Source organism: Acinonyx jubatus, chromosome B4 (genome assembly GCF_027475565.1).
Source record: "Acinonyx jubatus isolate Ajub_Pintada_27869175 chromosome B4, VMU_Ajub_asm_v1.0, whole genome shotgun sequence".
Lineage (NCBI taxonomy): Eukaryota > Metazoa > Chordata > Mammalia > Carnivora > Felidae > Acinonyx > Acinonyx jubatus.
In genome coordinates, this window is record NC_069387.1 from 18,593,786 (window position 1) to 18,620,203 (window position 26,418).

At 38.3% G+C, this 26,418-nt stretch overlaps 1 protein-coding gene across 2 annotated transcripts in view; it reads left to right on the top strand.

Moving 5' to 3' along the window:
* The window catches only part of PLXDC2 (plexin domain containing 2), a 442,292-nt gene that overhangs the window by 384,296 nt on the left and 31,578 nt on the right, over positions 1 to 26,418 (top strand). For both annotated transcript variants that reach the window (XM_053225369.1, XM_027073562.2), the window contains exon 13: positions 17,304 to 17,464. In XM_053225369.1, coding sequence (XP_053081344.1) covers positions 17,304 to 17,464 — 161 coding nt within the window. The remainder of the gene's footprint in view (positions 1 to 17,303; positions 17,465 to 26,418) is intronic.

The following is a 26,418-nucleotide window of genomic DNA, read 5'->3' on the forward strand; positions in this document are numbered from 1 at the left end:
GACCTAGCTATATATTAGAGTAGGTACAACTATTAAATGCCTTCTTTGGCATTTGACTAGGTTGCTTCCAAATGACACTCACCACCTAAATAGAAATGTAAATGTCTTCAAGATGCGAACTGGATAAAATTATATCCAGCGCTGAAAAGAGGTTTGCAAGTTGAATCAATGGCAGGGTCTCTTAATTAAGAAGGAAAGCCTTCAACCAGATTCAGCTCAGTTTGGCAGATTGAATCGTGCCATTCTGCTACACTGCAGATGTTAAAATTATTGTAAGCTCTAAAATCCTGTGATTTGATTTTATTATTTAAAATGTGCTGACTGAGGGGCTCCTGGGTGAGTCAGCCAGTTAAGCATCCCACTCTTGGTTTTGGCTCAGGCCATGATACGGTAGCTTCCTGGGTTTGAGCCCTGCATCAGTCTCTGCACTGGCAAGGTGGAGCCGGTTTGGGATTCTCTCTCTCTCTCTCTCTCTCTCTCTCTCTCTCTCTCGCCCTCTCACCCTCTCTCTCTGCCCCTCCCCCACTCTCACTATCTCTTTCAAAATATCCAAACAAACTTTAGACAATAAATAAATAAAAATAAAATTTGTTGACTGAGATTTCTCCAAGTACCAAAACTGCATTTGTTCTTGGCTCCTCTAAATGTTCTTCTTTTTGATAGAGTGTCTTTTTAAAAACATATTTGACTACAAGTGCTTAGCTGCTAAAAGCTTTTAAAGTAACAGCACTCCAGAGAGCACTGATGTGTTACGCAGGTGGTACCATGCTTCTCATTTCTTCTTATTGCCAGGCATTTTACTAAACCTGGATCCTGAAAGCCTGCATCCTTGAGTCAGAAAGGTGGTGTCACCCATCAGAGATGCTGAAATAGCTACATTAAGCGGTTTGCAGAACATGATCAACATGATCAAGTTAATTCTGATACAAATCTGCCAAGTGGTTGATTTCACAAAGCTAGGACAGATACACTTTGAATGAACTACTATGGAATGGCTGGTCTAAATTCTGATTTGGTCGTGTTACTTTCTTATTTCTGAACATACCCCAAGACTTTTCAGCCAAAGATAAAGTGTTACAACATTATTCTGACTTTTCCACTAGAATACTTCTAAGGTTATATTTCTATTACCTAGTCTCTAGTGACAGATCAAGTGTCTAGTGTTTCATTTATCATTCAGTCGAATTGTTTTTTGACTTTACTACATAAATCATCAAAGTAGCATATCTTTCATTTCTCTCCCCTCCTTCCCTTGCTATTTTTTTCACCTACTTCTTTCACATAGATCACAGTCTCATAAGCAAAGGGAAACTGTTATTTCCTCTTGACGGGCTATTGAATATCTATCACTTTCTGTCTCTACAACTGTAAAGTATCTTGACATTTGGTTTTATCTTTTGCTTCGTTTGGCTACTTTCCATGGTAGCACTAACTCTATTCTAAGTATATGTATGCCATAATAGTGAACATTTCTTATACTTCAGAATGTTATTTTGCATATCCCCTAGAATTAAGAGTTGCTTTCGTAAAATTTTATCCAGAGTAGTGGTTCTCAACTTCTTCTGTACCTTGGAATTATCTGATTATTCTCATCTGATTTTATTATTCCAGCTTATAAAAACCCCAGTGGTCACACTGTTCTTCACACCAATTAAATCTGAACCTCTGGAGCTGATTCAGGCATCAATATTTTTTTAAAGAGACTCTTAAATACTGAGAACAAACTGAGGGTTGATGGGGGGTGGGGGAGAGGGGGAAAGTGGGTGATGGGCATTGAGGAGGGCACTTGTTGGGATGAGCAGTGGGTGTTGTATGGAAACCAATTTGACAGTAAATTATGGGGTTGTGGGGAACAATGGGAAAGGAGTGAACCTGAGGCCAGGAAAACTACTTAGGAGATTATACTAGTAATCCATAAAAGAAATGCTGAGAAGCCAAAGTAGTGGCTGACGGTAGGAATAAAGAAGAGAAAATGGGCATGAGAAACACTTTGAATGAAGTAAAGCTACATAACTAATACCCGATTGGATGTGTGACTTATGCGATACAAAGTGACTAAGATGGCTCCCAGGACTTGAGCTTAGTTACCTGGGTGGGTGACGGTGCTGTTTAATGGGGGATACCAGAAGAGGACGGGTTGTGGGGGGGGCAATGAATTGAATTTGAGCTTATTGATTTTGACATATCTGTGGAACATCCAAATGAAGATATATAATGGGCGTTCTTCTCTGCAAATCTGAAATTCGCTTGAGAAGTACAAGCAAAAGACATAAATTTAGGCATCATCATCATAGAAATGACAGTTGAAGTTATGAGAGTGAATGAGATCACAGAAGGATGCTATAAAAATGAAAAGGGCACAGTACAGAAAGGAGAACACAAGGTTTTGTGAAGAAAACTGCAAAGACAGATAAAGAGATAGCAAGAAAACCAATAGAATTTGCTATCATAAAACCAAAGAGAAGAAAATTTCAAGGAGGAAGTAGTGAATTATGTTGATGCTCTAGACAGGCCAAATTAAAAAAAGAAGAAGAAGAAGAAGAAGACGAAAAAAGAAAAAGAAAAAGAAAAAAGAACAGAAAAGTGACCATTAGTTTAAGTAATATGTTAACATTGGTTGAGCAGTTCTACAGTCCACAGTTACACACTCCCCAGATAGATTTTGAGAAGTCTATGAATTAAGAAATTGAAGTCAACAAGGACAAGCTACTTATCAAGAAGTTTTAATGAAAAAGAAAGTAGAGACTTCTTTTGTTAATTATGTTGTTTTATTTTAGGAGCCTATTTACATGGTATAGGTATTGAGTAGAAAGAAGACATAAAGAAAGGAATTAAAAGATGATCGAGAGTATTTGATGTATCCTCAAGTAGGGATGGATCAGTCAACATGGATGAGAGGAGGCAGAAGTTGAGGGAATTTCATCTGTGCTTCCTGCTGTCTCAGTGTAGTAGGAGACAAAGTAATATGGGGAGAGTAAGTGTGAGAGGTCAGAGTATGGTGTCTACGAGTGAAGAGAATCCATAAAACATTCCCAAGGGGGATGGAAAAAAGAGGCCTCCTATTAATGTGTAAAGGTCATGCCAAAGTGTGTTTGGAGCCCACTGACCTTGGCTATCATTCTCAAGGTTTTGTGACTTAAGTACTATTTTTCTTACATTTGTTTAATTGCCAATGCTTATTTCTCCTATAATATGCTGATCTAGTTAGAAGCAAGGAACGTAGGAAGGAGGGAGGGAAGGAAGGAAAGAGGATGGGAGGGAAAGAAAGAAGGAAAGAAGAGGGAAAGAGAAAGAGAGGGAGAGAAGGAAAGGAAAGGAAAGGGAAGGAAGGAAGGAAGGAAGGAAGGAAGGAAGGAAGGAAGGAGAAAAAAGAAAAGAAAGAGAAAAGATATACTATTTTTAAAAAGACATAATGATTGAGAGCCACAGGGTGGCTCAGTTGGTTAAGTGTCCAACTCTTGATTTTGGCTCAGGTTATGATCTCAAGGTTCATGTTGGGCTCTGCACTGACTGCACAGAGACTGCTACGGCTTCTCTTTCTCTCTCTCTCTCTCTCTCTCTCTCTCTCTCTCTCTGTCCCTCCCCCACTCGCACACTTGTGCATGTGTGTGTGTGTGTGTGTGTGTGTGTATTCTCTCTCTCTCTCCTCTCCTCAAAATAAATAAACAAACATTAAAATTAATTAATTAATTAAAAAGACATAATGATTAAAGAAAGGAGTTTAATGCATTAGGTACTAAATTTAGCTCAGTCTTTTTCAATAGATAGGTTTTCAATGACTTGCTGTTCCTTTAAGACTAATTTTCACCTTAGTTTTATACTGCATGCTTGATACAATACAAGATTTTAAATGTATCTTGGGTAGTAAGGATAGGAGTCCTTAACATTGATCCATAACAGTGCAGTAAGTTGCTGTGACCAGATGTTATTATTTCAGTTACAGTAATGAGTTAACAACTTGTTTGATAAAATTTCAACCCTAAGTGACTTCAGCACCTGTGAACATTATGTTCAACAACCAAAAAAAAAAAAAAAGTACAAAATATGTAGAACTAAATTTAAATGGAATTCTAAGATATGTTTGTTTAGGCTGCAGAAGGCAAGAGAGGAGGAAAAATGGATCACATAATGGATGAACACGAAGAAGAGAAATAGAAAAATAACAAATCAAATCTAGCCAGACCAATAATTATATTAACTATAAAAAAGAATAAAAACTCCATTTGAAAGCACAGATTATCAGGCTGACTTTAAAAAAGCAAGAGCCTCAATGAGATACCATTTCACACCCACAAAAATGTTTAAAACTAAAAAGACAAAACACTAATACTGATGAGGTTATGGTGCATCAGAAGTCTTTTACATTGTTCATCAGTGTGATGTAGTACAATCACTTTGGGAAACTGACCATTTTATTTATTTATTTTAATTGTTTAATGATTATTTATTTTTGAGAGAGAGAGAGAGAGAGAGACTGAGGATGAGTAGGGTAGGGGCAGAGAGAGAGGGAGACACAGAATCCGAAGCAGGCTCCAGGCTCTGAGGCATCAGCACAGAGCCCGACGCAGGGCTCGAACTCATGGACCATGAGATCATGACCTGAGCCGAAGTCAGATGCTTAACGGACTGAGCCACCCAAGTGCCCCAAAACTGACAATTTTATAAAATTAAACATATCTTCCTTTTGATCCAGAAATCCACTTCTATGTATCCAAGAGAAAACATATCCACAAAAATATTTACAAGAATATTCATAGCAACTGTATAAGTAATTGCCAATGACTGAAAATAATCCAGATGTTTGGCAATAGAAAAATAAATAAATTGAGTATATTCATACAATGGACTAATATTCAGCAGAAATAAAGAACAAACTAGTGATATATGCAATGACACAGATACATCTTGGAAACATCATGTTAGGCAAAAAGATCCAGGCACTACAGGGTACATATAGTATGATTTGGTTTATATGAAATTTAATACGGGTGAAACTAATCTACAATAATAGAAATCAGCATAGTGGTTGCCCGTCATGGGGTGGGATGGGGTGTGGTCAGAACTGACTGGAAAAGGCAAAAGAGAATATTCTGGGAGCATGGAAATTTCTAAAATTTGTTGAATTGTACACTTAAGATCTGTGCATGTCAAGGCCACGAGTTTTACCTCCTTTAAAAGAAAAGAGAAATTTTAATATGCTGCTCATAAACTAGATACAGTTCTCCGAAAATTCTCATGAATAAATTCTTCCCAGCTTCTTGAAACTCTCAACTAAAGAAAGGAAAAAGGCTTGCCCTTAGCAAACCAGCCTCTCTAATTAGTAGACATTAAATTTAACACTTCTGATTATTTGATTCATGTTTTGCTTTAAATTATTCTTAGAAACTTCCCAGGTAGTTGCTAATAAGGGTAAAATTGTCTAGTAATGATTGGGCTGTTTCTGTATACCCAGCACTTTTCTGATGGTTTTGCATGTTGTCTCATTTAATCTTTTCCGCACCCAATGAAGAAAGTACTATTGTAATCCCATGTTACTCAGGAAGCATTGGGAGCATAGGGATTTACATAATCTGTTTAGGTCATGCGGTTTGTAAGGAACACAGCTGGGCTTTACCACCAAGTGATCTGGTGTCAGAGCAGGGGCTGTGCTCCCCAATGCCCCCCTGTCCTGCAGGGAAGAGTGGTCTAAATGTTGTACAGTCAGCTGTGTACCCATTTGTCTGCCATTCTCCCCCTATTAAAGCTACCCAGCATCTCAGCAAACAGAAACAGCACCAACTGCCCCATCACAGTCACAATGAGTATTATGGCTCCTCTGTCCCCAACATTTTGAGACCAAGGTCCTTGCAACTGTAAAACTCATGGGAGTATCACATACCAATATGGGGAGAGGGGGGCATTTTACAAAGCTGATTTCATGGAAAACGTTAGGATGAGACTAGAGCTCACCTCCCGGACTGACCGTGTTCTACCCCACATTCAGCAGGTGGAACTTTATATTTCAAGAAATTTGATATCCCCGGACCTCAGGGACAGGCATTTATGGTAAACACAATTTCATAGTGTCTTTCTTCCCAAGCAGTCTACCTGATTCTGTCCCTCTTAGGGGCATTATGTGCGCAAAGTTTTGTCCACATGGATGCTAAGCACTGCTGCAAAACTGGCTCTCAGAGGTTTTAATTTTTTCTTTCTACCTGATATATGGGCACTGTTTATTGGATCTGCTACCACAAATTAAAATGAAATTCCAGGCTTAACCTAACCTTTTTTCCAGTTTCTGATTCTGGCTCTTTAAGATACATAGCACATACCTGTAGTCCCACCCATTTACTCTCCTGGAGGACTGTATATATCAAACCACCACAAATAACAAAAGGGTTGTATGGTTGTTAAGAACATGAAGGACTAAGGGGTGCCTGGGTGGCTCAGTCGGTTGAGCGTCCAGCTTTAGCTCAAGTCATGATCTCCATGAGTTCGAGCCCTGCTTCGGGCTCTGTGCCTACAGCTTAGAGCCTGGAACCTGCTTCAGATTCTGTCTCCTTCTCTCTCTCTGCCCCTCTCCTGCTCATGTTCTGTCTCTCTCTGTCTCAAAAATAAATAAAAACATTTTTAAAAAATTTAAAAAGATAAAAAAGAACATGAAGGACTAAGGTTTTGATTAATTCTGGGGCAGACACACAGGCCAAAATGACATCTTTAGCAACTAAATTAAGACATAGTTTCTTAGGAAACCCAAAGATTTTCATTAATGTTGATCATAAACTCAGATGTCAAAGAACTTGGGATTTATTTAATAATATTGAATTAAAAGTCAGCACTTTTGAAAAGAAGTTGCTTATGGGGCATCTGGTTGGCTCAGTGGGTTGAGCATCCGACTCTCTTTCGGCTGTGGTCATGATCTTGTGGTTCAGGAGTTGCAGGCCTACGTCAGACTCTTCGTTGACAGTGTGGAGCCTGCTTGGGATTCTCTCTCTCCATCTCTCTCTGCCCTTCCCGTGTGTGCTCTCTCTCTCTCTCAAAATAAATAAATAAACGTTTTTTACAAATAGAAGTTGCCTATGAATAATCACTGAAAGGTTGATTTTATTTAGATAGTACGCATTTAGATAGTATACTGTACCTCAGCAGCTGGGCTTTTTGTTTTTCAAATAATGGCTTCAGGTTCTATCTTACATGCCCCATGTACCAGCTACTGCTGTGGTCTGGGGATGGACAGTAAAAGGACCTTGGTGGCCTGTTTTCCTAGTGGTGGGTATACCAGTGCAGGTGCATGGGAGGTAGAGCTTGATCTCTCCGCTGGAAAAGCTATTGATGAGATGCCCTTGGATTCATACACTTGAACTTCAGTGGGAGAATGGATCCCATTTCCGTAAATAATTTCAAGAAGGCCTGGCATTGGCCTGCCAGTGCAGCCATGATTAAGAGGAGTGGAGATCCTAGGGTCTATATTAGCTAAGTGGCATATATACACACACACTTGTCTTCCCACACTGATAGGAGCCAGGTGAGGAGAGTTTTTCCTCCACGCTGAGAAAATCTGATGGATTCGGTAGGGAAGTAAACATTCATTATGGTACTCATAGGTTTGTATGTAAATGACCTTTCTTAAGTGACCTCATTCTGGAATGGATGGGGTTAATGGCTTGAGGAGTCACTCTGTTCCATACGCCCCCCACCCCAATCTTAAAAGTCCTTTTGTCAGCCGTATTTTTGGTATTTTGTATTCACTGTGAATACATTCACTAGGAAAACTCTAAATTTTTTTCTGTAATTTAAAACCCTGATTTCTTAACCGTTGCAACGGCTTGGCATGGAATTAAAAGAGAAACTATTTCTGTGAAACTCTTTAGTTTAACATTTGGATGGGCAACTTAGGTGCTAAGATCTCTTTTCTTTGGATTATTTTGTAGAAGTAGAGACACGTTGTATTTTTCAAAACTGATTTTTAAATATAGTTTTAGATGGAGCAGACAACTTTATACAAAGACAGCTTTGTATAGAAAGCTGATGGTAAGAAAAGCTTAAAAGTTAGGTTTTATAAAGATCTCGGTTGCTGAAAGCATTAGATGCATATGCAGACTGTTTTCAAAAAGTAGTACATACACATAAGAAGTGAAGAGTGATAATGGATCATTCCAGAGACTGACTTTTTGGGTCTTATGGCAATTGTAATCACTATAAATCCCCTCTTTTTAGCTGCTCTCACATATACATACACTAAAGCACCAATCACATAATGAAGCTACAAGCAGACTGGGTGGTGACTGCTGTCCCAAATCCCTCATTTTGATGGAATCAAGCATTTTTTTTTAATATGATTTCACGAGAATCTTATTTAGCTTCCTTTTCCTAAGATAAAAGGTAGCGGATTATTGTTTAAAAAGGATTGTCATCCCCTAAGCTCTTTTAGGCCAGAATATTTTATATGTTTGCCTGAATGAAATTTCACAGCTGCCCTGTAGTAGCACAGGCTGCAAAAGAGAAGCCAGGCCAGCTGTCCCCGCCAGATATTGTCCTCACCGTACATAATGCACTTAGCTGTGTTCTGTGCACCCATTTTAATATCTTTTCACAGTTCTTACCCAAATCCTTCCTATGGAGATGTCATAATGTGAATTCTGAATGTATTGTCCCAGTGACACATATTGTGGATGATGTATAATAATTGTATAATAGTTCTGATGGATTCTTAATACCTGAATAGTATCGACGGATTCACAAGCGTCAAGAAAATAGTAACACCAGAAGAAACTCTGAATGAAGTCGGGGTCATGATCATGGATGTAGAAATATAAAAGAGTTAAGAGGAAAAATATATGAGCTACAAAATAAGATCAGTTACAAGGGAAATTTCCAAAGGAAAGTCAATTTAGCTAAAAATGTTATCACTTGATTTTCTTCCATTACATGCTTTAGGTTATAAAAGGGTTAGACAATATTCCACAAGGAAAATTGTGTGTCTCTGTGTGTGTTTTTAATCCAAAAATGGAACACTAACATTGTAAGCACTCGTAGTTTAGCTTTATTACGAAGTTTTAAAAAAGAACATTTTGACTTCACGTGTATAAGATTTATGCATTTTGCACAAACTTGTGCAAGACTTTATCTAGCCCATGAGCCTCTTGGTCCCCAAAGGATATTAATACATTGAGGAATTTATGGACTGTAGTGTTTGATTTTAAAGCCAAGAGAATAGTTAGTTCTAAAGTGAATAAAATTTCAGACCAGGAGTATTTCTATTTTAGTTATACTTTATTCTTGGATTTTAATTACTGGCAAGATTTAACAGTGGGTACAACTCATTTTAACAATGTATTAATATCTTTTTAACATACTGAAGAATTATACTTCTAAATACCAAATATCAGTGTCACCTGCATGTAAATCCTGAAAAAAAAATAATCAGTCATAGAACAAGGGAAGGTAGAGGTTTAAAATCTGATGCTACACTTTGAAGAGACAACCTATCCATTTTTTTTCTCTTTTTTCCTCTTCTTTCTTCTATCTTCGTCTTTCTTTCATCTTTCCTCTTATTAATAGGTTATAAACTTTTCTTGGAGAGTAGCAAATGAAACACATTTGCATGAGGTCTTGAATATTTTTAACCTGTATTTAACGCTTTTTAAAAATCTGTTGTCTTTGCTATCATGGTAGCTAAAACACACCCCAAGATAGCAGATTGCTTAGATAAACTGGACAGTTCTCACAGTCTTTTCTGTGTGCCAATATTGATCTGCATTTTATAAAGTATTAAAAAGCTAGGAGCTCATAGGTCATTCAGTGGATCAGATGAGAGTATATTATCTTTGATACTATTGATTTCTGTGCTTCATTTATGTTTTAAGTTATGTCTTCAGTAGAGTAGCAAAAAGTGGCCTTGATTTGATAGGCTTTTCACATGTATCTATATACTTCCTCTTTTTAGCTCTGAGGCTCCGTTTTATTGTATCTTATTATCCTTTATCATTAATTCATTTTATTTAAATACACAATTAAAGATAAAAAAGCTAAAGATTTGAATTGTCCTATGCATAATACTGTATGTGTGTGAGGATAATTCTTTGGCTTTTTGTTCACTTTTGGACATGAATAAAAGAGCATAAGATATTCCTAAGAATGGGGACACCTGGGTGGCTCAGTCAGTTAAGCGTCCTACTCTTCTTCATCTGGGCTCAGGTCATGATCTCACAGTCATGAAATGGAGCCACGCATCAGGCTCCATGCCCAGTACGTGTGAGATTCTCTCTCTCCCTCTCCCTCTGTCTCCTTCGCTTTCTCTCTCTCTCAAAATAAAGGGGGAGGGGAGGGTAAGATATTTCTAAGAATAGAATAAGAGTTTGAGTCTTCAGACTAGGTTTCTCGTGACCCTTTGGAATATCCCTCCCAACTCCTCATGGGCTCTCATGAGTTTAAGTTTGTACCTGAAATAGATTCAAGGTTTTCTTTGAGCCAATTCTATATGCCAGTGTCTAATAACAATCAGTCAAACCACAGGAATGAATGACTATTTCTAAAATTGACATCTTTGCCTATTGTCTCTTCTAAAGGATTGAAATTCATTTCAGCCATCTGCCCTCGACATGAATGAACTAAATTTCAATTATGGAAGTTGCTAGCACTTGCTTATACTTTGTACATGTCAATTTTGTATTTGAGGTGATCATCATTTTTAACATAAATGACCTCCCGAATCCTGTTTGCAGGTACCCATGAGTGTGCAAACCCAGTGCCATTTAATGGAGCAGTGATATTAAACTGGAAACCAAATAGTGAAAGAATTTAAAATCAAAACACATCAATGGAGTGATCACTTCATCTCCAAAGTCAACCTTTTAATATGCCATCATAATACTTGTTAGTAGAGAACGCAGCTAGAGTAGAGAAGTAGAAAACTTGCTTAAATAATATGAAAATGAGAAAATAGGTTCTCCAGAAATATTTGTGCAATTTTGACCACTCCATTCAGATGACCACTCTGAAGCATTTGGAAATAGCACTTGCTTGGGACACAAAGATGCCTCTGTAATATTTTGGAATTTAATTTGTTGTATTTCTCCTTAAATGGTTTGCCCTAATTATGCCACAGTGTATAGTCATATGCACAGTCATAGATCCCTAAATATTTACTTTGTCTCTTGGCTAGCAATATTTTGAGAGTCTGTGAAGATGGTTTATTTTGTTGCAATCATCATCCAAAACTGTTCTAACATATTTATTTGGCTAGTAACAGACTAGACTCTGTACAGATTTCATTAGACATGAAATGGTGTCTTCACATCTATACCAGCACAGCAAAGGAATGTTTCAGAAAGGAGATTCTATAACTACACCATTATTGAAAATATAAATAAGTAATAAGTGAGAAAGTAAGCATTTATGCCTAAGTAAAGGCAGTGAGAGAGGTTTCAAGATATCAACCTGGTTATGATTTTATATTCTAAAGATTGACAATTTATGTCCTACAAGTCAAAGCTAATTTTACTGACCAGAGCTCTTACTGAATAAAACATGTTGCTGGCTTTCTTTGTTCTTCCTGGGAAGGACTGTCTTTTGCCTGCTGCTTCCTCCACAGGTTCTGGTTCACGTGGGAAGTGGCAGCCTGAGGCTAACTCACAAGTGTCTGCCTCTTCCCTTCCCTCTTCTGCACACACGTAAAGAAAGTGAGGCTGAATCTTGACATGCTGCTTTTAAAAGACTACTGATATCAGAGAGAGAACCGGATGCTGTCTGGATGGATGGATTTGGGGGTGCAGGGGATGGATAGATGGAGGGAGGGATGAAAGAATAGATGAATGGAGAACAAACTGAGGGTTATGGGAGGGGTTGTGGGAGGGGGGATGGGCTAAATGGGTAAGAGGCACTAAGGAATCTACTCCTGAAATCATTGTTGCACTACATGCTAGCTAATTCGGATGTAAATTAAAAAAAAATAAATAAAAAATAAAACAAGTTTTGAAAAAAAAGCCACACACACACACACACACACACACACAAAAGAATAGATGAACGGAATTACACATGGGATTGGAAGAAACATTCAAGGCTTCCCTGCTTGACTCAAGTAGATATTTTTTGCCACACTTTCTCCAAAGCAGCATTTTAAATTAATCCTATTTTCCCATGACAGTAATGTATCATACTCTTACAAATAAGAAAAAAGGCCAAGTGCACCAAGTACAACAGTACAGTATACTTAAGAATAAAGCCAAACTTGGGGCACCCGGGTGGCTCAGTCGGTTAAGCGTCCGACTTCAGCTCAGGTCATGATCTCACGGTTTGTGGGTTCGAGCCCCGCGTCGGGCTCTGTGCTAACAGTTCAAAGCCTGGAGCCTGCTTCGGATTCTGTGTCTCCCTCTCCATCTGCCCCTTCCCCACTCACACTCTGTTCCTCTCTCTCTCAAAAATAAACAAACATTTAGAAAATAATAGTAATGCCAAACTTTAAAAAGCAACAAATGTTAAGGGCAGACACATAGTTTATATGGTCTAGTGAATCTGACACCCTAATTTCCCTCAACCTCCCTCATATTAAAATGAAGAATAATATAATAGCCACATTAATTAAGTGCTTATTATATACCAGGTACTCTCCTAAGTACTTTATATGTTTTAGGTGTTTAATTCTCACAGCACCCCTATGGGGTAGTTACTATTACTGATTGCGTTGTAGAGATAACTGAAGACCCAGTGAAGTAATTTATTATAACTTCATTTGATTTTTGTTGGAGAAGTAGTCATTCCAATACCTGTGACCCATTTTCAGTAGCCTTTATTTTTCTTTCATTTTTCTTCCTCCTCTCTCCCACCTTCCCTTCCGACAAACATGGATTTTACGTGCATATGATGGCAGACACTGGCCGAAGCCCTCGTCCCAGAGAAGTGACAAGTCAGACACAGCCCCTGCCTTCTTGAGGGCACAATGTTAATCCTTTAACCATATTGAGGGCTGATTTTTCTTTATTTGAAATTACCAAGGCTACTTAAAATTCTTTGCCACAATTGATAACATGAAATCAGAAGAAATAGCAGTACCTACAGTCCAGCGTCAGTTGAGGGCTTCGTGATCAGAGGCTTAGGGTGTGGACTCTGGGGACAGACTACTTGTGTGTGAGTCCCCATTCCAGTTTTATTGATCTTTTCGAAGAACCAACTCTCATTAACTTTCTCTATTATTTTTGTATTCTCTATTTTGCTTATCTCTGCTCTTGTCTTGATTATTTTCTTCCTTCTGCTAACTTGGGGTTTAGTTTGTTCTTTTCTTTCCAGTTCCCTAACTTGTAAAGTTAGGTTGTTGATTCAAGATCTTTCTTGTTTTTAATGTAAGCACGAACAGCTGTAAATTCCCTCCTTAGCCCTGCTTTTGCTGTGTCCCCAAAGTTTCGGTATGTTGCAGTTTTGTTTTCATTCATACCTAACTTTCTAATTTCCCTTGTGATTTGATGACGACACATTGGTTGTTCCAAGGGTATGTTGTTTAATTTCTACAGATTTGTGAATTTCCCATCTTACTTCTGTTGCTGATTTCTAACTCCATCCCACTGTGAATGGAGAAGATACTTTGCATGATATCTATTTTTTAAATGTGTTGAGATTTAATGTGTGGCCTAACATATGATCTCTCCTCAAGGGTGTTCCATGTGCCCTTGAGAAGAATGTGTATGTTGTTGTTGGGTAGAGTGTTCTGTATATGTCTGTTAGATCTAGTTGGTTTATTGTGTTAAGTCTTTTTCTCTACTTACCTCTTGTCTAGTTGTTCGTTCCAAGATTGAAAGTGGAATATTGAAATTTCCAACTATTATTATAGCACTTTCTGTTTCTGCCTTCAGTTCTGTCAGTTTTTGCTTCATATTTTTTGATGGTTTGTCATTAACCGCATACATGTGTATAATTACTATATCTTCTTTCTGTATTGAAACCTTTTATTTATACATGATGTCCTTCTTTGTCTCACAACCTTTTGGATTGAAAGTCTATTGAGTCTGATATTAGTATAGTTACCTCTGTCTTCTAGTTATTATGTGTATGGAATAACTTTTTACATACTTCCACTTTCTGTCTATTTGTGTCTTTGGATCTGAGGTTAGTATCTTGTAGACAGCATATAGTTGAATCATGTGTTTTTATTCTTTCTGACAGTCTGTGTCCTTTCATTGGAGACTTTAATCCCTTTAAACCTAAAACAGTTACTGATAAGGAAGGGCATATTTTCATCATTTTGCTATTTGTTTTCTTTGTGCCTTACAGCTTTTTTTTTTTTTTTTTTTTTTTTTTTTTTTTTGCTATTTCCAGCATTACTGTCTTCTTTTGTGTTTGGTTGATTTTTTGTAATGGAATATTTAAACTCTTTGCCTTTTGTTTATAGTATACCTATTTTCTTTGTTGTTATCTTCAGGATTCTCTCTTTGACTTTGTCTTTCAAAGGTTTGATTAGAAAGCATCTCAGTGTGGATCTCTTTGAGTTCATCTTAGTGGAATACCTTGAGCTTCTTGGATGCTTCTATTCATGTCTTTCATCAAATCTAGGATGCTTTCAGCCATTAGTTCTTAAAATATTCTCTCCGCCCCTCTCTCTGTCCCTCTGTCCGGGACATCTGCAATGCTTGATGGCCCCTTGGCTCCTTTTTCTTTCTGTCCCTCGGTCAATGACTTCCATTATCCTGTTTTCCAAGTCTGCTGGTTCTTTCTTCTGCCTGCTCAAATCTGCCTTTGAATCCCTAGTGAACTTTTCATTTCAGTCATTGAATTTTTCGGCTCCAGAATTTTTGTTGTTGTTGTTTTCTTCTTGGGTTTTCTATCTCTGTACTGATATTTCCATTTTATTCACACGTTGTTGTCTTGACATTTCCGCATCTTCTTTTGGTTCTTTGAGCATCTTTAAGACAATTGTTTTAAATTCTTTGTCTATTATACAGCAATCAGATCTTTTTTCAGGGACAGTTTCTGTGATTTTTTTTCCCTTGAATGAGCCATACTTTCGTGTTTCTTTGTATGTTTTGTGAATTTTTATTAAAAACTGGACATTTGAATCTAATAAAAGGGTAACTCTGGAAATCAGATTCTTACCCTCCCTTCCCCAGGGTGTGCTGCTTTTTGATATTATTTTTGTTTATTGTTTTGATTTTGTGTTGCTTCAGACTGTCTATGCTGAGGATCAGCCTGAGGTATAATCTTAATGTCTTTTCAGGTCTTTTCTGAGCTATTCCCTAGGCATGTACACTCACTTTCTGATCTTACCCATACATGCAGTTGTTTCTGAATGTCCTAGTCTTTACTATCTAGCTCCCAAAAATGAAAGAAAAGGGGGAAATGAAGTGGGGGGAGGGCGAAAAGGGCACTGGCTCTTTAAATCCCTTAGAAGTCACTGAAGCCAGAGAGGGGCAGAGGCTTGCAACAACGGAGGAAGAGACAAAGAACCAATGGCTGCGTCTTTGTGCCTCTGTGATGAGAAGCACCAATCAGTGGCCAGTGCACAGATCCCTGCTAACTGGAGAACGGGTACTTTTCACCTGGCCTGGTTCCTGCAGGCTACTTCAGGAACCCATGTACAGCTGCCTGCCACATGACTGAGGGGTGGGGGATGGATAGCCACTACTGGGCTAAGAGCTGAAATTGACTGAAATTCACCACAATTTATAGTCCAAGCCTTTCTCCTGAAAGTTGCAAGCCTTCAGTAGAGTCCAGAGTTCCAAGATAGTTGTCAGACACCTTCTACCAGTACAATTGTTGTCTGTGTAGAGAGGTTCTGATACTTCATACTCTTCCATCTTCCCATAATCCTTTCTGTAAGTGAATTTTCATATAATGAATTACTGTTTATATTGTATATTCTTTCCTTAATGAATGTTAGTTATGTAAGCGAAAGCTGTAGGATTTTGAGCTTTATTAGATTTGGAGAAGAATTACCAAACACCACCTATGGGTCTCAAGCAGAGAATAAACAAACAATGGCAACAAACTATTTATTTGTTTACTTATAGTGTTTTTTTTAAGTTTATTTGTTTTTGAGAGAGCACAAAAGAGGGAGGGCAGAGAGAGAGAGAGGTAGATACAGAATCTGAGCTGTCAGCACAGAGCCCAACATAGGACTTGAACCCACAAACCTGATCATGACCTGAGCCAAAGTCAGACACTTAACCGACTGAGTGAGCCAGACACTCCAGCAACAAACATTTAAGAGATGGGTAGGAAAAACTGGAAGGTCGTGTTTCTTTGGTTTATCTGGAATTCCGTTACTTCGTATTGACCACACATTCTGATAGGCAGTTGTGTTTGCTTTTTATTAACAAAAATCTAAAATAAGAGAGATAAATCAGTGCTTAATAAATGGGATTTAATAGAGAAAAATAATTGTTTAAAACAAAGACACAAATTAGTAATGAAAAGATTAGGAATCACTGCTGTGGAACTTTTATGAATATTAAGTAATTTTCTAATGTTTCAAAATATCAATCATAGTATGCACAAAAAACATAGTTACCTGCTGCACATTATTTAAATACCTGAGTAGTCATCAAAGATTGCAGAATTTTAGAAGAGAAGACTTTAGAGATTTGTCTTATTTGCTTGACTGACTTTGGGTTGGATAATTATTACTTTAGAAATTTAATTTTTTTTCCTAATTCTCTGAAGATGGGTATTACAGGGGAAAACATCTTAGTAGAAGTCTGATAAAATGACATTGGTTTGTGGCATAGTGGATGGAATATTTCGATATGCTGTGTGTTCCCTTCAGATGGAGATAAAACTATTTGAGGGTCATTTAGCATCCATCTGTTACACTTTTAGAGAGCATTTCAGTTTAAAACAGATTTTGAAAATTAGCCTTTGAAATCGTGTATAGACTTTCTGAAAATGCCTGTCTAGCCCACCAAAAGAAGCGTGATACTCTTCAATTTAAAATTTCCAAAAGAAAATGACAGAGGCTTTCAAAAAGTAATCAGTTTTTCCATGGGTAACAGTGCCAGTGGTTTAATGAGAAAAGCCAAAGTTAAATTTATTATATAGTTAATTAGAGTTTTAGATTTTCCACAGTACTTTCAGAATAAAGGCTATTAATTTTGTTTATTGAACTATAAATTAAAACACAGTTACAAATGTATTTTTAATCATGAATACTACGGCTTTTCATGGCACAAATAAAGAGCACCCACTTTCTACAATCGGTGTTCTGGAGAGGAAAAGTTGTACAGAAAGTGAAAGAAAAATTCTAATGGTACTTTATTAAAAATACAAACATCCCCCCCAATGGAAATGCAAACCTATGAGAACACATGCATGTTCTGACAGCCGTGCTGCTCTTTCAGCTTCTACAGATGACAGTGCAGCCGAGAAGAAAGGGGGAACCCTTCATGCTGGCCTCATTGTTGGGATTCTCATCCTGGTCCTCATTATAGTAGCCGCCATTCTTGTGACAGTCTACATGTATCACCATCCAACGTCAGCAGCCAGCATTTTCTTTATTGAGGTAAGTGTCAAGAATAACACATGAAAACCACGCTGGTTGGTGAACTCTGTGCATTTGCTCACACCACCTGTATTTCATATTCAGCTCGTGATTTCTGCATTTTGCAGTCGCAAGCTGGCAGATTTTACACATGCATGCCTGCACACGCACACACACGTATTGATAGATTGCTTTCATATGATAAGTTCACTTATCTCAGGAGCTTTTAAAGAAATAAGCCCTCTTGCTTTTCACAGATCTAAAGAAAAATCGAAACCATAACTTTTTTGTCCTATAATACCAAGTATGTTAACCAGCTGTTCTCCTGATCCTAGAAGGAAATTCAGCATGTGCTTACTTTGCTTAAATATGTGGATGATTGAATACTAATTGACTATTAGTACTCCATACTAATTGAGTATTCGTACAATACAATAGGGTAGGCCTGCTCTCAAGATGCTCCCAAGCCATTTAGGGAAAATATAGCTTTCACTACGGAAGAACAGTTATAACAATAAGATAATGGTATGTGCCATCACCATTTTGTGTAATGTGTGTATATGGAGATATTTACATATAAATGTGCACGTGCATACACACACACGCTCATACAGACACAAAGAGAACACTATGCTGAATTGGTGTTCTGTTTTCATGTACAGAATGTAGATTTAGTTCCAGTTCCCAAGAACAATCAGGTAGGAGGACCAAGCCAAGCTCTGATGACCAGAAGGCCTGAAATTGGGATGCCAGGAGGCCACTGGGTAAAGTTCATGTCACATTCCGTGCCCCAGACAGTTGGAATTCCTGGGGCCCCACATGTGCAGCCTTCATTCCAGCCTCTTAATGGGGCGACTCCTATTCCAACCCCAAATAAATACTAGAGCAATGAAGGAAATATTCCCACTTAGAGTTTCAAACCTATAAATTTGAAATCTTTTCCAATTCGTTGGGTGACGTACAAAAAGGTGGCTTAGAATTTTGTTCACTTGTTGGGTGAGAAATTATAATAAATTCTAAACTAAAGAATTACCTTTGTCCTGTATAATAGGGAGAGATGTGTGCTAATGCATTAAATAATTGCTCAGAAGGCCTACATGATCTTCAGCGTCTGTAGAATAAAGTGCAGTCTCCTGAGGTCAGCCTTCAAGGCCTTGGCAGTCTGTATCTTGTTTACCATTTCGATCTTTATCTCATGGTTCTTCAACCTGGAGGTGACGATACCATCATATTTCATGTTGTGCTCTTCTCCATACACACTTCAAATTTTTAAGGCCACATAAGCAAGACATTGCTCATTCTGTTTCCTCCACCAACAAAGCCCTCTCCACCCCAATTCTTAAATTCAGGATCCAAACAGACTTCAATGCCCATAACCATCTCTCTGTCTGGACAGCTGAGCATAATCTCTCGTCCTCCTCTGAAATTCCATCCACAGTAATTCATCCGTGTCTTTCTATAGCATTTACCTCTCTGTTTCACATTAGAAATAAAAACGCACATGATTTGTTCACCCCCACAGACTTAGAAGTTCCTTAAGATTTGGATTAAATCACAAAGTTTCTTTCAAATAGGTATTCTATCGATATTTTCTGGAAAAAATATCCTTCGACTTCTCGAACTTCAGTTCAAGTTTCACAATTATGAATTCCAGAAATGGTGTCCTCATTTAAAACCAGAATAATTGAGAAACAGCCACATGTTTCATTTCGTTGGAAAGCTGTTTTTAAGTTTTGCCAACATGCTTTTCATGGAAGAAAGCCGAAAACTTTCCCGGGTCGTGGATGTATTCCTCAAACCCCTGACATGTGACTCGCTGCCAGCCTTCAGTGACTAATCAGATATCAGGCTGCTGCTATAACCCCTTGTATGTTTAAGCCTTTTAATGCACTGGGAAGTTTATTTTCTGACATTGTAATAAAGAAGATTCTGTGAAATACCTAATGGCGATGGCATTGGTGGCAAATTGCATAGGGCAGAGGGCCTAGTTCACGTCAGTTCACGGCAATCCCCATGTGGATGCAAGGTGAGACTGTAGAATAGCGAAAGCATGGTGTTCTGTTTTTTCATTTGGCATTCATCTTATAGATAATTTAGTTCTATACCCTCATAAACAAAGGAAGAGACCGAAGCTCAGAGTGGGGCAGTGATTTCTCCAAGGCCAAAACGCCACAGTTTTATAAAGAACCCTCTTACCTCTCCGCACTCCGAGAAGCAGACTCATTCTGCAGGTTCCTCGGTTTTTCTCCCCTCTGCCTGCTTCCTTCCCACTGGGGTCAATGGCCAATTCCTACTCAAATCCCTTCCTCTTCAACACCCCTGCTTGCTGTCCCCGTGTAGCTCACCGTGACTGGTCAGCAGGTGGTTTTTGAAGATGATAATCATAACTTTACTATTATGAAAACACAAATGTTGACAAACTTAAAACACAGATCCCTGGTGACTGCACAGTTACTGACATGCCAGACCCAGGAATTTGAAAGTTCTGAATTACTGATTAAATTAGAGGCTTTGGCACATAAAGAAATTGAGTTTACCAGTATCGTGTAAATTGCTTTTCATATTCTTCATTATTCTGCTATCTACTTTTTAAATGAAGTTGATGTACTGTCTCCCATTGTGAAAACAATATTGTTCATTATAGAAAATTTGCAGAAATGGAAAGAAGAAAAAGTAGTATCATTTATAGTCTCAACATGCAGAAATAATCACTATTACTATTTTATTTTCTGCTGAAATTTTTGTATGCATAATTTGATGTTTGCCCACATAGTATAACTGTGATTTCACTGAAGTGCAAACTGGTATTTTTTTAAAATAACACTTTCCTGTTTGTAAGCATCATTGTGATGGCTGTATACTATTCCATTCAACGTTCATTCAGAAGCTTTAGATTGATTTGCCTCTTCTGCTGTAGAGTGGTATTTAGAAAGTACTGAGGGCCTGACATTGCCAAAAGTAAAAAAGAACCTTATTTCACCCAATTTGACTGTACTCATTTCCTACTGCTGCTGCAACAAATTACCACAAACCTAGTAGCTTAAAAAAACGCAGGCTTATTATCTTACAAGTTTGGAGGTCAAAAGTCCAGAATTAGTGTCAGCGGGCTAAAGTCAAGGTGTCGGCAAAGCTGGTTCCTTCTAGAGGTTTCAGGGGAAGTCGTTTTAATGTCGTTTTCAGCTACCGGAGGCTGCACGCATTTCTTGACTCCTGGCCCCTTCTAATCATTCCAACCCCTGCCTCTGTCATCACATCTTCTACCAACTCTAAACCCCTTGTCTCCTCCTTGTAAGGCCCCTTGTGATTGCATTGGGCCCAGTTGGATAATCCGGGATAATCTCCCCATCTTAAACTCCCCAATTTAATCCCATCTACAAAGTTCATCTTGCCATAGGAGGTGACATTCACAGGCTTTGGCTGTTAGGACAGGGACATCGGAAGGCTATCATTCTACCAACCACAACCTGCATCAAATGTAAGATGCATCACACACTACCCATTAAACTGGTCCTTGACCATAAGACACCTTCCAATTATTGCGAGATGTGATCCAGTGTATTTCTTGTGTGTTTCACGATGAAATCCAGACTGCATACGGCACTTGTAGGAATGAGTTCCTGTGCTAGACATTGTGTGTAGTGTGGTGAAACTTAATGACTTTGCCCTTGAATGGATAGACCAGAGTTCATGCAACCAGTCTCCTATTGTGGAGCATTGGGGCTCTTCCTTTTCCTTTTCTACTATAATTAGCCCCATCATGGCAATAATAATGGTAATAGTGAACATTTATTACATTCACTAGTGGAAGTGATTTATACTTGTTACCTCATTTAATTCTCACCAAGATTGTAGGATGTACTAAGCTTATCTCCATATCATAGATGAAGAAACTGAGGTACAATATTTAGGTAACTTGCTCAACATCATGGAGTTACTGATGGAGTCAGTTACTGATGGAGTCAGATTGATTTAGTTACTGATGGAGTCAGAATTTGAGCCCTGGTTCTCCAGAGACCATAGCCTTAACCACTGGGCCATGCTACCTCTCTGTATGTAAAGGGGCTTTCTTTATGCAGTGTATGTAAAAATATGGGAGGATATATATCTAAGGATTCTCAAAAGTAGAGTCAATGGAAGGAAATAAACTATTTAATGGCACTTAAATATTGCCAAAATCATTGCCCAAAGTTGTGTACCAATTTATGTAGCTACTGTTGCTATTATCAATTTTTAGTGAAGATAATGACAGTGACTGTTGTCTCTGTGTTTTGTTCTTGCAGAAAATATACACCAGTTACTGTACATTTCATGGATACCAACCCTCTTCCTCATACAAAATATGTAAATGGGCCTTAGATTTTAAATGTAATGTTTGTAGTGAAAAATTGGATAAAATGGGAATTAAAACTCTACAACTACATCCTTATATGAAATGCTAAGTGAATGGGACAAAAGGGAATGAAATGACAAAAATAAAGAGAAATGTAGATAAGAGTCAAGAAACCTTGTGATAAAGCATAGCAGCACCTTATATATTGTGCAGTTAAACGACAATTAAATTGCCGGTTCATCCCCTGTGTCTTCATATACAGGATCAAGTACGGATTTTCATTCTCCTAAGACATTCAGTCTTTACTCAGTCTGGCAGAATAGTCTATTTTTCATGAATTTATCTTCTCTACTCCTCTGTCATCCTCTTCAGATTTTACCCTGAGCATTTTCTTTTATTTGTTTATTTGTTTGTTTGTTTGTTTGTTTGTTTTGGGGGGGGCAGAGGGAGAGAGAGAGAGAGAGAGAGAGAGAGAGAGAGAGAGAATCCCAAGCAGGCTCTGTACCATCAGCACAGAGCCAAATGTGAGGCTTGAGCCCACAAACAATGAGATCGTGACCTGATCCTAAATCAAGAATTGGACACCCAACTGACTGAGCCACCCAGGTGCCCCTTCTTTAACGTTTTACCAGATGGCTTTAATTTTGTGTTTACCCAACTGACTTTTCTCATGAATTTTCAAAAAGATACCTGATTTTGACCCAAATAATATTATACAAAAATAACTAACATATTTTAAAATCTTTCTAAAAATTAGATTTATTATCTTGAAATAAAATAGCAGAGAACAAATATTCAAATACTCACATGCTCCTTAAAATTTTGATAGATTTTAACAAAACCACTGTCTCTTTGGAATAATCAAATACACCTTAGGTTCTACATTACATTTAATGTTTGCTGAACATTTCTAGGCATAGATTCTGTGTAAATTTCATTGTTTCATGAATATGGGTTACAGGGATAAATATTTATACTGCTGGATACTATTACATATCATAATTTAAGATTTCTAAATAAAATGCATAAAATATAATCTAATTGAAGGTCAAGAAAATAATATTAGAAAGTGGTAATGAAATGGAAAAGAATTCTTATGAGAGGATTCTTTGTGGACTATAAATAAAATAATTTAGACTAGCAATCTTAATGAAAGACTTTATTTCTTTTTAATATGAAATTTGTTGTCAAATTGGTTTCCATACAACACCCGGTGCTCATCCCAACAGGTGCCCTCCTCAATACCCATCACCCACCCTCCCCTCCCTCCCACCCCCCATCAACCCTCAGATTGTTCTCGATTTTTAAGAGTCTCTTATGGTTTGGTCCCTCCCTCTCTAACTTTTTTTTCCTTCCCCTCTCCCATGGTCTTCTGTTAAGTTTCTCAGGATCCCCAAACAAACAAAAACTGAAGGAATTCATCACCACTAAACCAGCCCTATGAGAGATCCTAAAGGGGAATCTGTGAATGAAAGACTTTAAATTGAATAGTGCCCTTGATTTTTCTTAGTATTTTAAACAATGGCTGGTAGTTAGACATTTATGTCCAGATTTGATCTATATTAATAAAAATGAAGATAAATGGCTAAGACCCTAATGATAAAGATGATCAATACCTTGGAAAATAGATTCCATGAGTAAAATAGTAAAAGTTTTTGTAAAGTAACAACTAAGAATACTTCATCATGCCCCTGATGCTGTAAAGTACTACTGACCACATCCTCAGAGTGAAAGAAATCAGTGCAAAAGGCTCATTTAAAGATGATAGAGAAGAAAGCAAAAATTACAGGCACAATGCCACTCATATCTCAGGAGGACACTAAGATAGTGCAGTGACAAGGGAGTGTGCCTTTAAAAAGGATGAAATTCTGGGGCACCTGGGTGGCTCAGTTGGTTAAGCATCCAACTCTTTGATTTATTGATTTATTGATTTATTTTAACATTTATTCATTTTTGAGAGACAGAGAGAGCATGAGTAGGGAAGGGTCAGAGAGAGGGAGACACAGAATCTGAAACAGGCTCCAGGCTCAAAGCTGTCAGCACAAAGCCCTACGCAGGGCTCAAACCCACGAACTGCGAGATCATGACCCGAGCCCAAGTCGGACACTCAACCGACTGAGCCACCCAGGTGCCCCAGCATCCAACTCTTGATCTTACCTCAGGTCTTGATCTCAGGGTCATGAGTTTGAGCCCCATGCTGGGGTCAACACTGGGTATGGAGTCTGCTTAAAAAAAATTTTTTTTTTAAGTTTATTTTTGAGAGAGAGACAGAGCATGAGCAGGGGAGGGGCAGAGAGAGAGGGAGACACAGAATCTGAAGCAGGCTCCAGGCTCTGAGCTGTCAGCACAGAGCACGACATAGGGCTCGAAGTCACAAACTGTGAGATCATGACCTGAGCCTAAGTGTGACGCTTAACAGACTGAGCCACCCAGGAGCCCCCCTCCCAAGAAAAAAAAAATTTTAAAGGATATAATTCTTACCCTAATGATTGGAGAAAAGACTGGATGGAGGGCTGAGCCGTCAGTGTGATAGCCACTAGCCCTATGTGACTGCTGAGCACTTGAAATGTGGGTCGTCTAGAATGAGATGCATATAAAATACCCACCAGGTTTTGAAATTTGAGTACATGAAAAGAGCATATACTAGCTCATTAATTATTTCCATATTAATTACATGTTTAACTAAAAATATCTTGGGTATATTGGGTCAAGTAAGATATATTATTAAAATTAATTTGGGGAGCAGTCCGAGATAGCAGCGCACGAAGATCCTTAACTCACCCCCTCCCACGCACACATCAAATCTGCAACTACATACTGAACAATTCCCTATGAAAAAGAGCTGAAAAACAGCGGAACAGCTCCTTCGTAACAAATGATTAAAAGGCCACATGGAGACAGGTGGGAGACGCAGAGAGGCAGTCTCGCCAAAAGCCCCACCCCCACATGGCAATTCGGAGTCACGAGGGATCTCACAAATCCACAAATCCGGAGCTTCTTCCTGAGGAGTGAGGGGTTTCTGCCCCACATCAGCCCCCCACTCCCCAGTTCTTGTGAGCTGCACCACAGAGACCAACTCCCAAAATGTCTATCTTTGAAAAACAATGGGGCTGCCATCCAGGAAACCCAAAAGGTTGTAGGTACTAAGGTACTAATTTTAAAGGGCTCAAGTGCAGAACGACCCTTCCCAGGGCCCAGCGCAGAAGCAGCAGTTTGAAAATCACCTAAACTATATGTGAAGGAGATTCACTTGCTAATCTTATTAATGCATCTTCTGGAGAGGAAGGAGCCTCTGAGACTCTCTCCAGAACTGGCAAGCACCATTTTTGCACTCTCCCACTACCTCCTTGGTGCCAGTGGGGGTCCACAATCCCTGCGCTCTCCCACTCCCCTGCAAAAATGCGCAGGTATGCCCCAGTCCCAGTCCCGTGCTCCACTCCTCCGGGAAGCCAGCAGGCATGCACTTTGTTGCCACCCCACTAAAGCCAGTAGGCATGCCCCACCCCTGCACTCTCCGGTGCAGCCTTAACAAAGAACTGGAAAAATCATTCGTGTGTGAAGATTAAACAACATGCTACTCTACAACCAATGGGGGCAATGAAGATAGCAAAGGAGAAATCAAAAACATACTTTGAGACAAATGAAAATGGAAGTACAACACACCAAACTCTCTGGGCTGCAGCAAAACAGGTATAAGAGGGAAATTCTAGGTTCATAGTGAAACAGGCCTAACACAAGACACAAGAAAATGTTCAAATAAACAATCTAATATTACATCTAAAGAAACTAGAAAAAGCAAAAGCAAACAGAGCCTCAAGTTAGGAGGGAGGAAATAACAAAGATCAGAGCACAAATATGAAGGAGAGACTAAAAAGACAGTAGAAAAGATCAATAAGCTCGTTCTTTGACAAGATAAATAAAATTGATAAACCTTTATCATTTGAGAAAAAGAGAGAGAGGGCTCAAATAAATCAGAAAGAAAAGAAGAGAATTCACGACTGACACACAGAAATAAAAAGGATCCTAAGATAGTACTGTGAACAATTATACGTGAGCTTAGAGGCATAAATAAATTCCTAGAAACATACAGTCTTCAAAGACTGAATCATGAAGTCATAGAAAATCTGAATAGACCAATTACTAGTAAGGACATTGAATCAGTAATCAAAACTCTCACAACAAACAAAAGTCCAGGATAAGACAACTTCACTGGTGAATTCTACTAAATATTTAAAGAAGATTTAATACCTGTCCTTCTTAAACTCTTCCAAAAAATTGAAGGGGAGGGAATGCTTCCAAACTCATTTACAAGGCCAGCATTACTGTGATACCAAAAGCAAACAAAGACACCACAAGAAAAGAAAAAGAAAAAAGAAAAGAAAACTGCAGGCCAATACTCCAGTGATCATTGATGCGAAAATCCTCAACAAAATATTAGCAAACCGAATTCAACAATATGTTAAAATAATCGTACACCATGAAGTGGGATTTGTTCCAGAGATATAGGATAGTTCAACATTTGCAAATCAATCAACATTATACACCACATTAACAAAACAAAGGATAAAAATCCTATCATCTCAAGAGATGCAGAAAAAGCATTTGACAAAATTCAACATCTGTTTATGATAAAAACCCTCAAAAA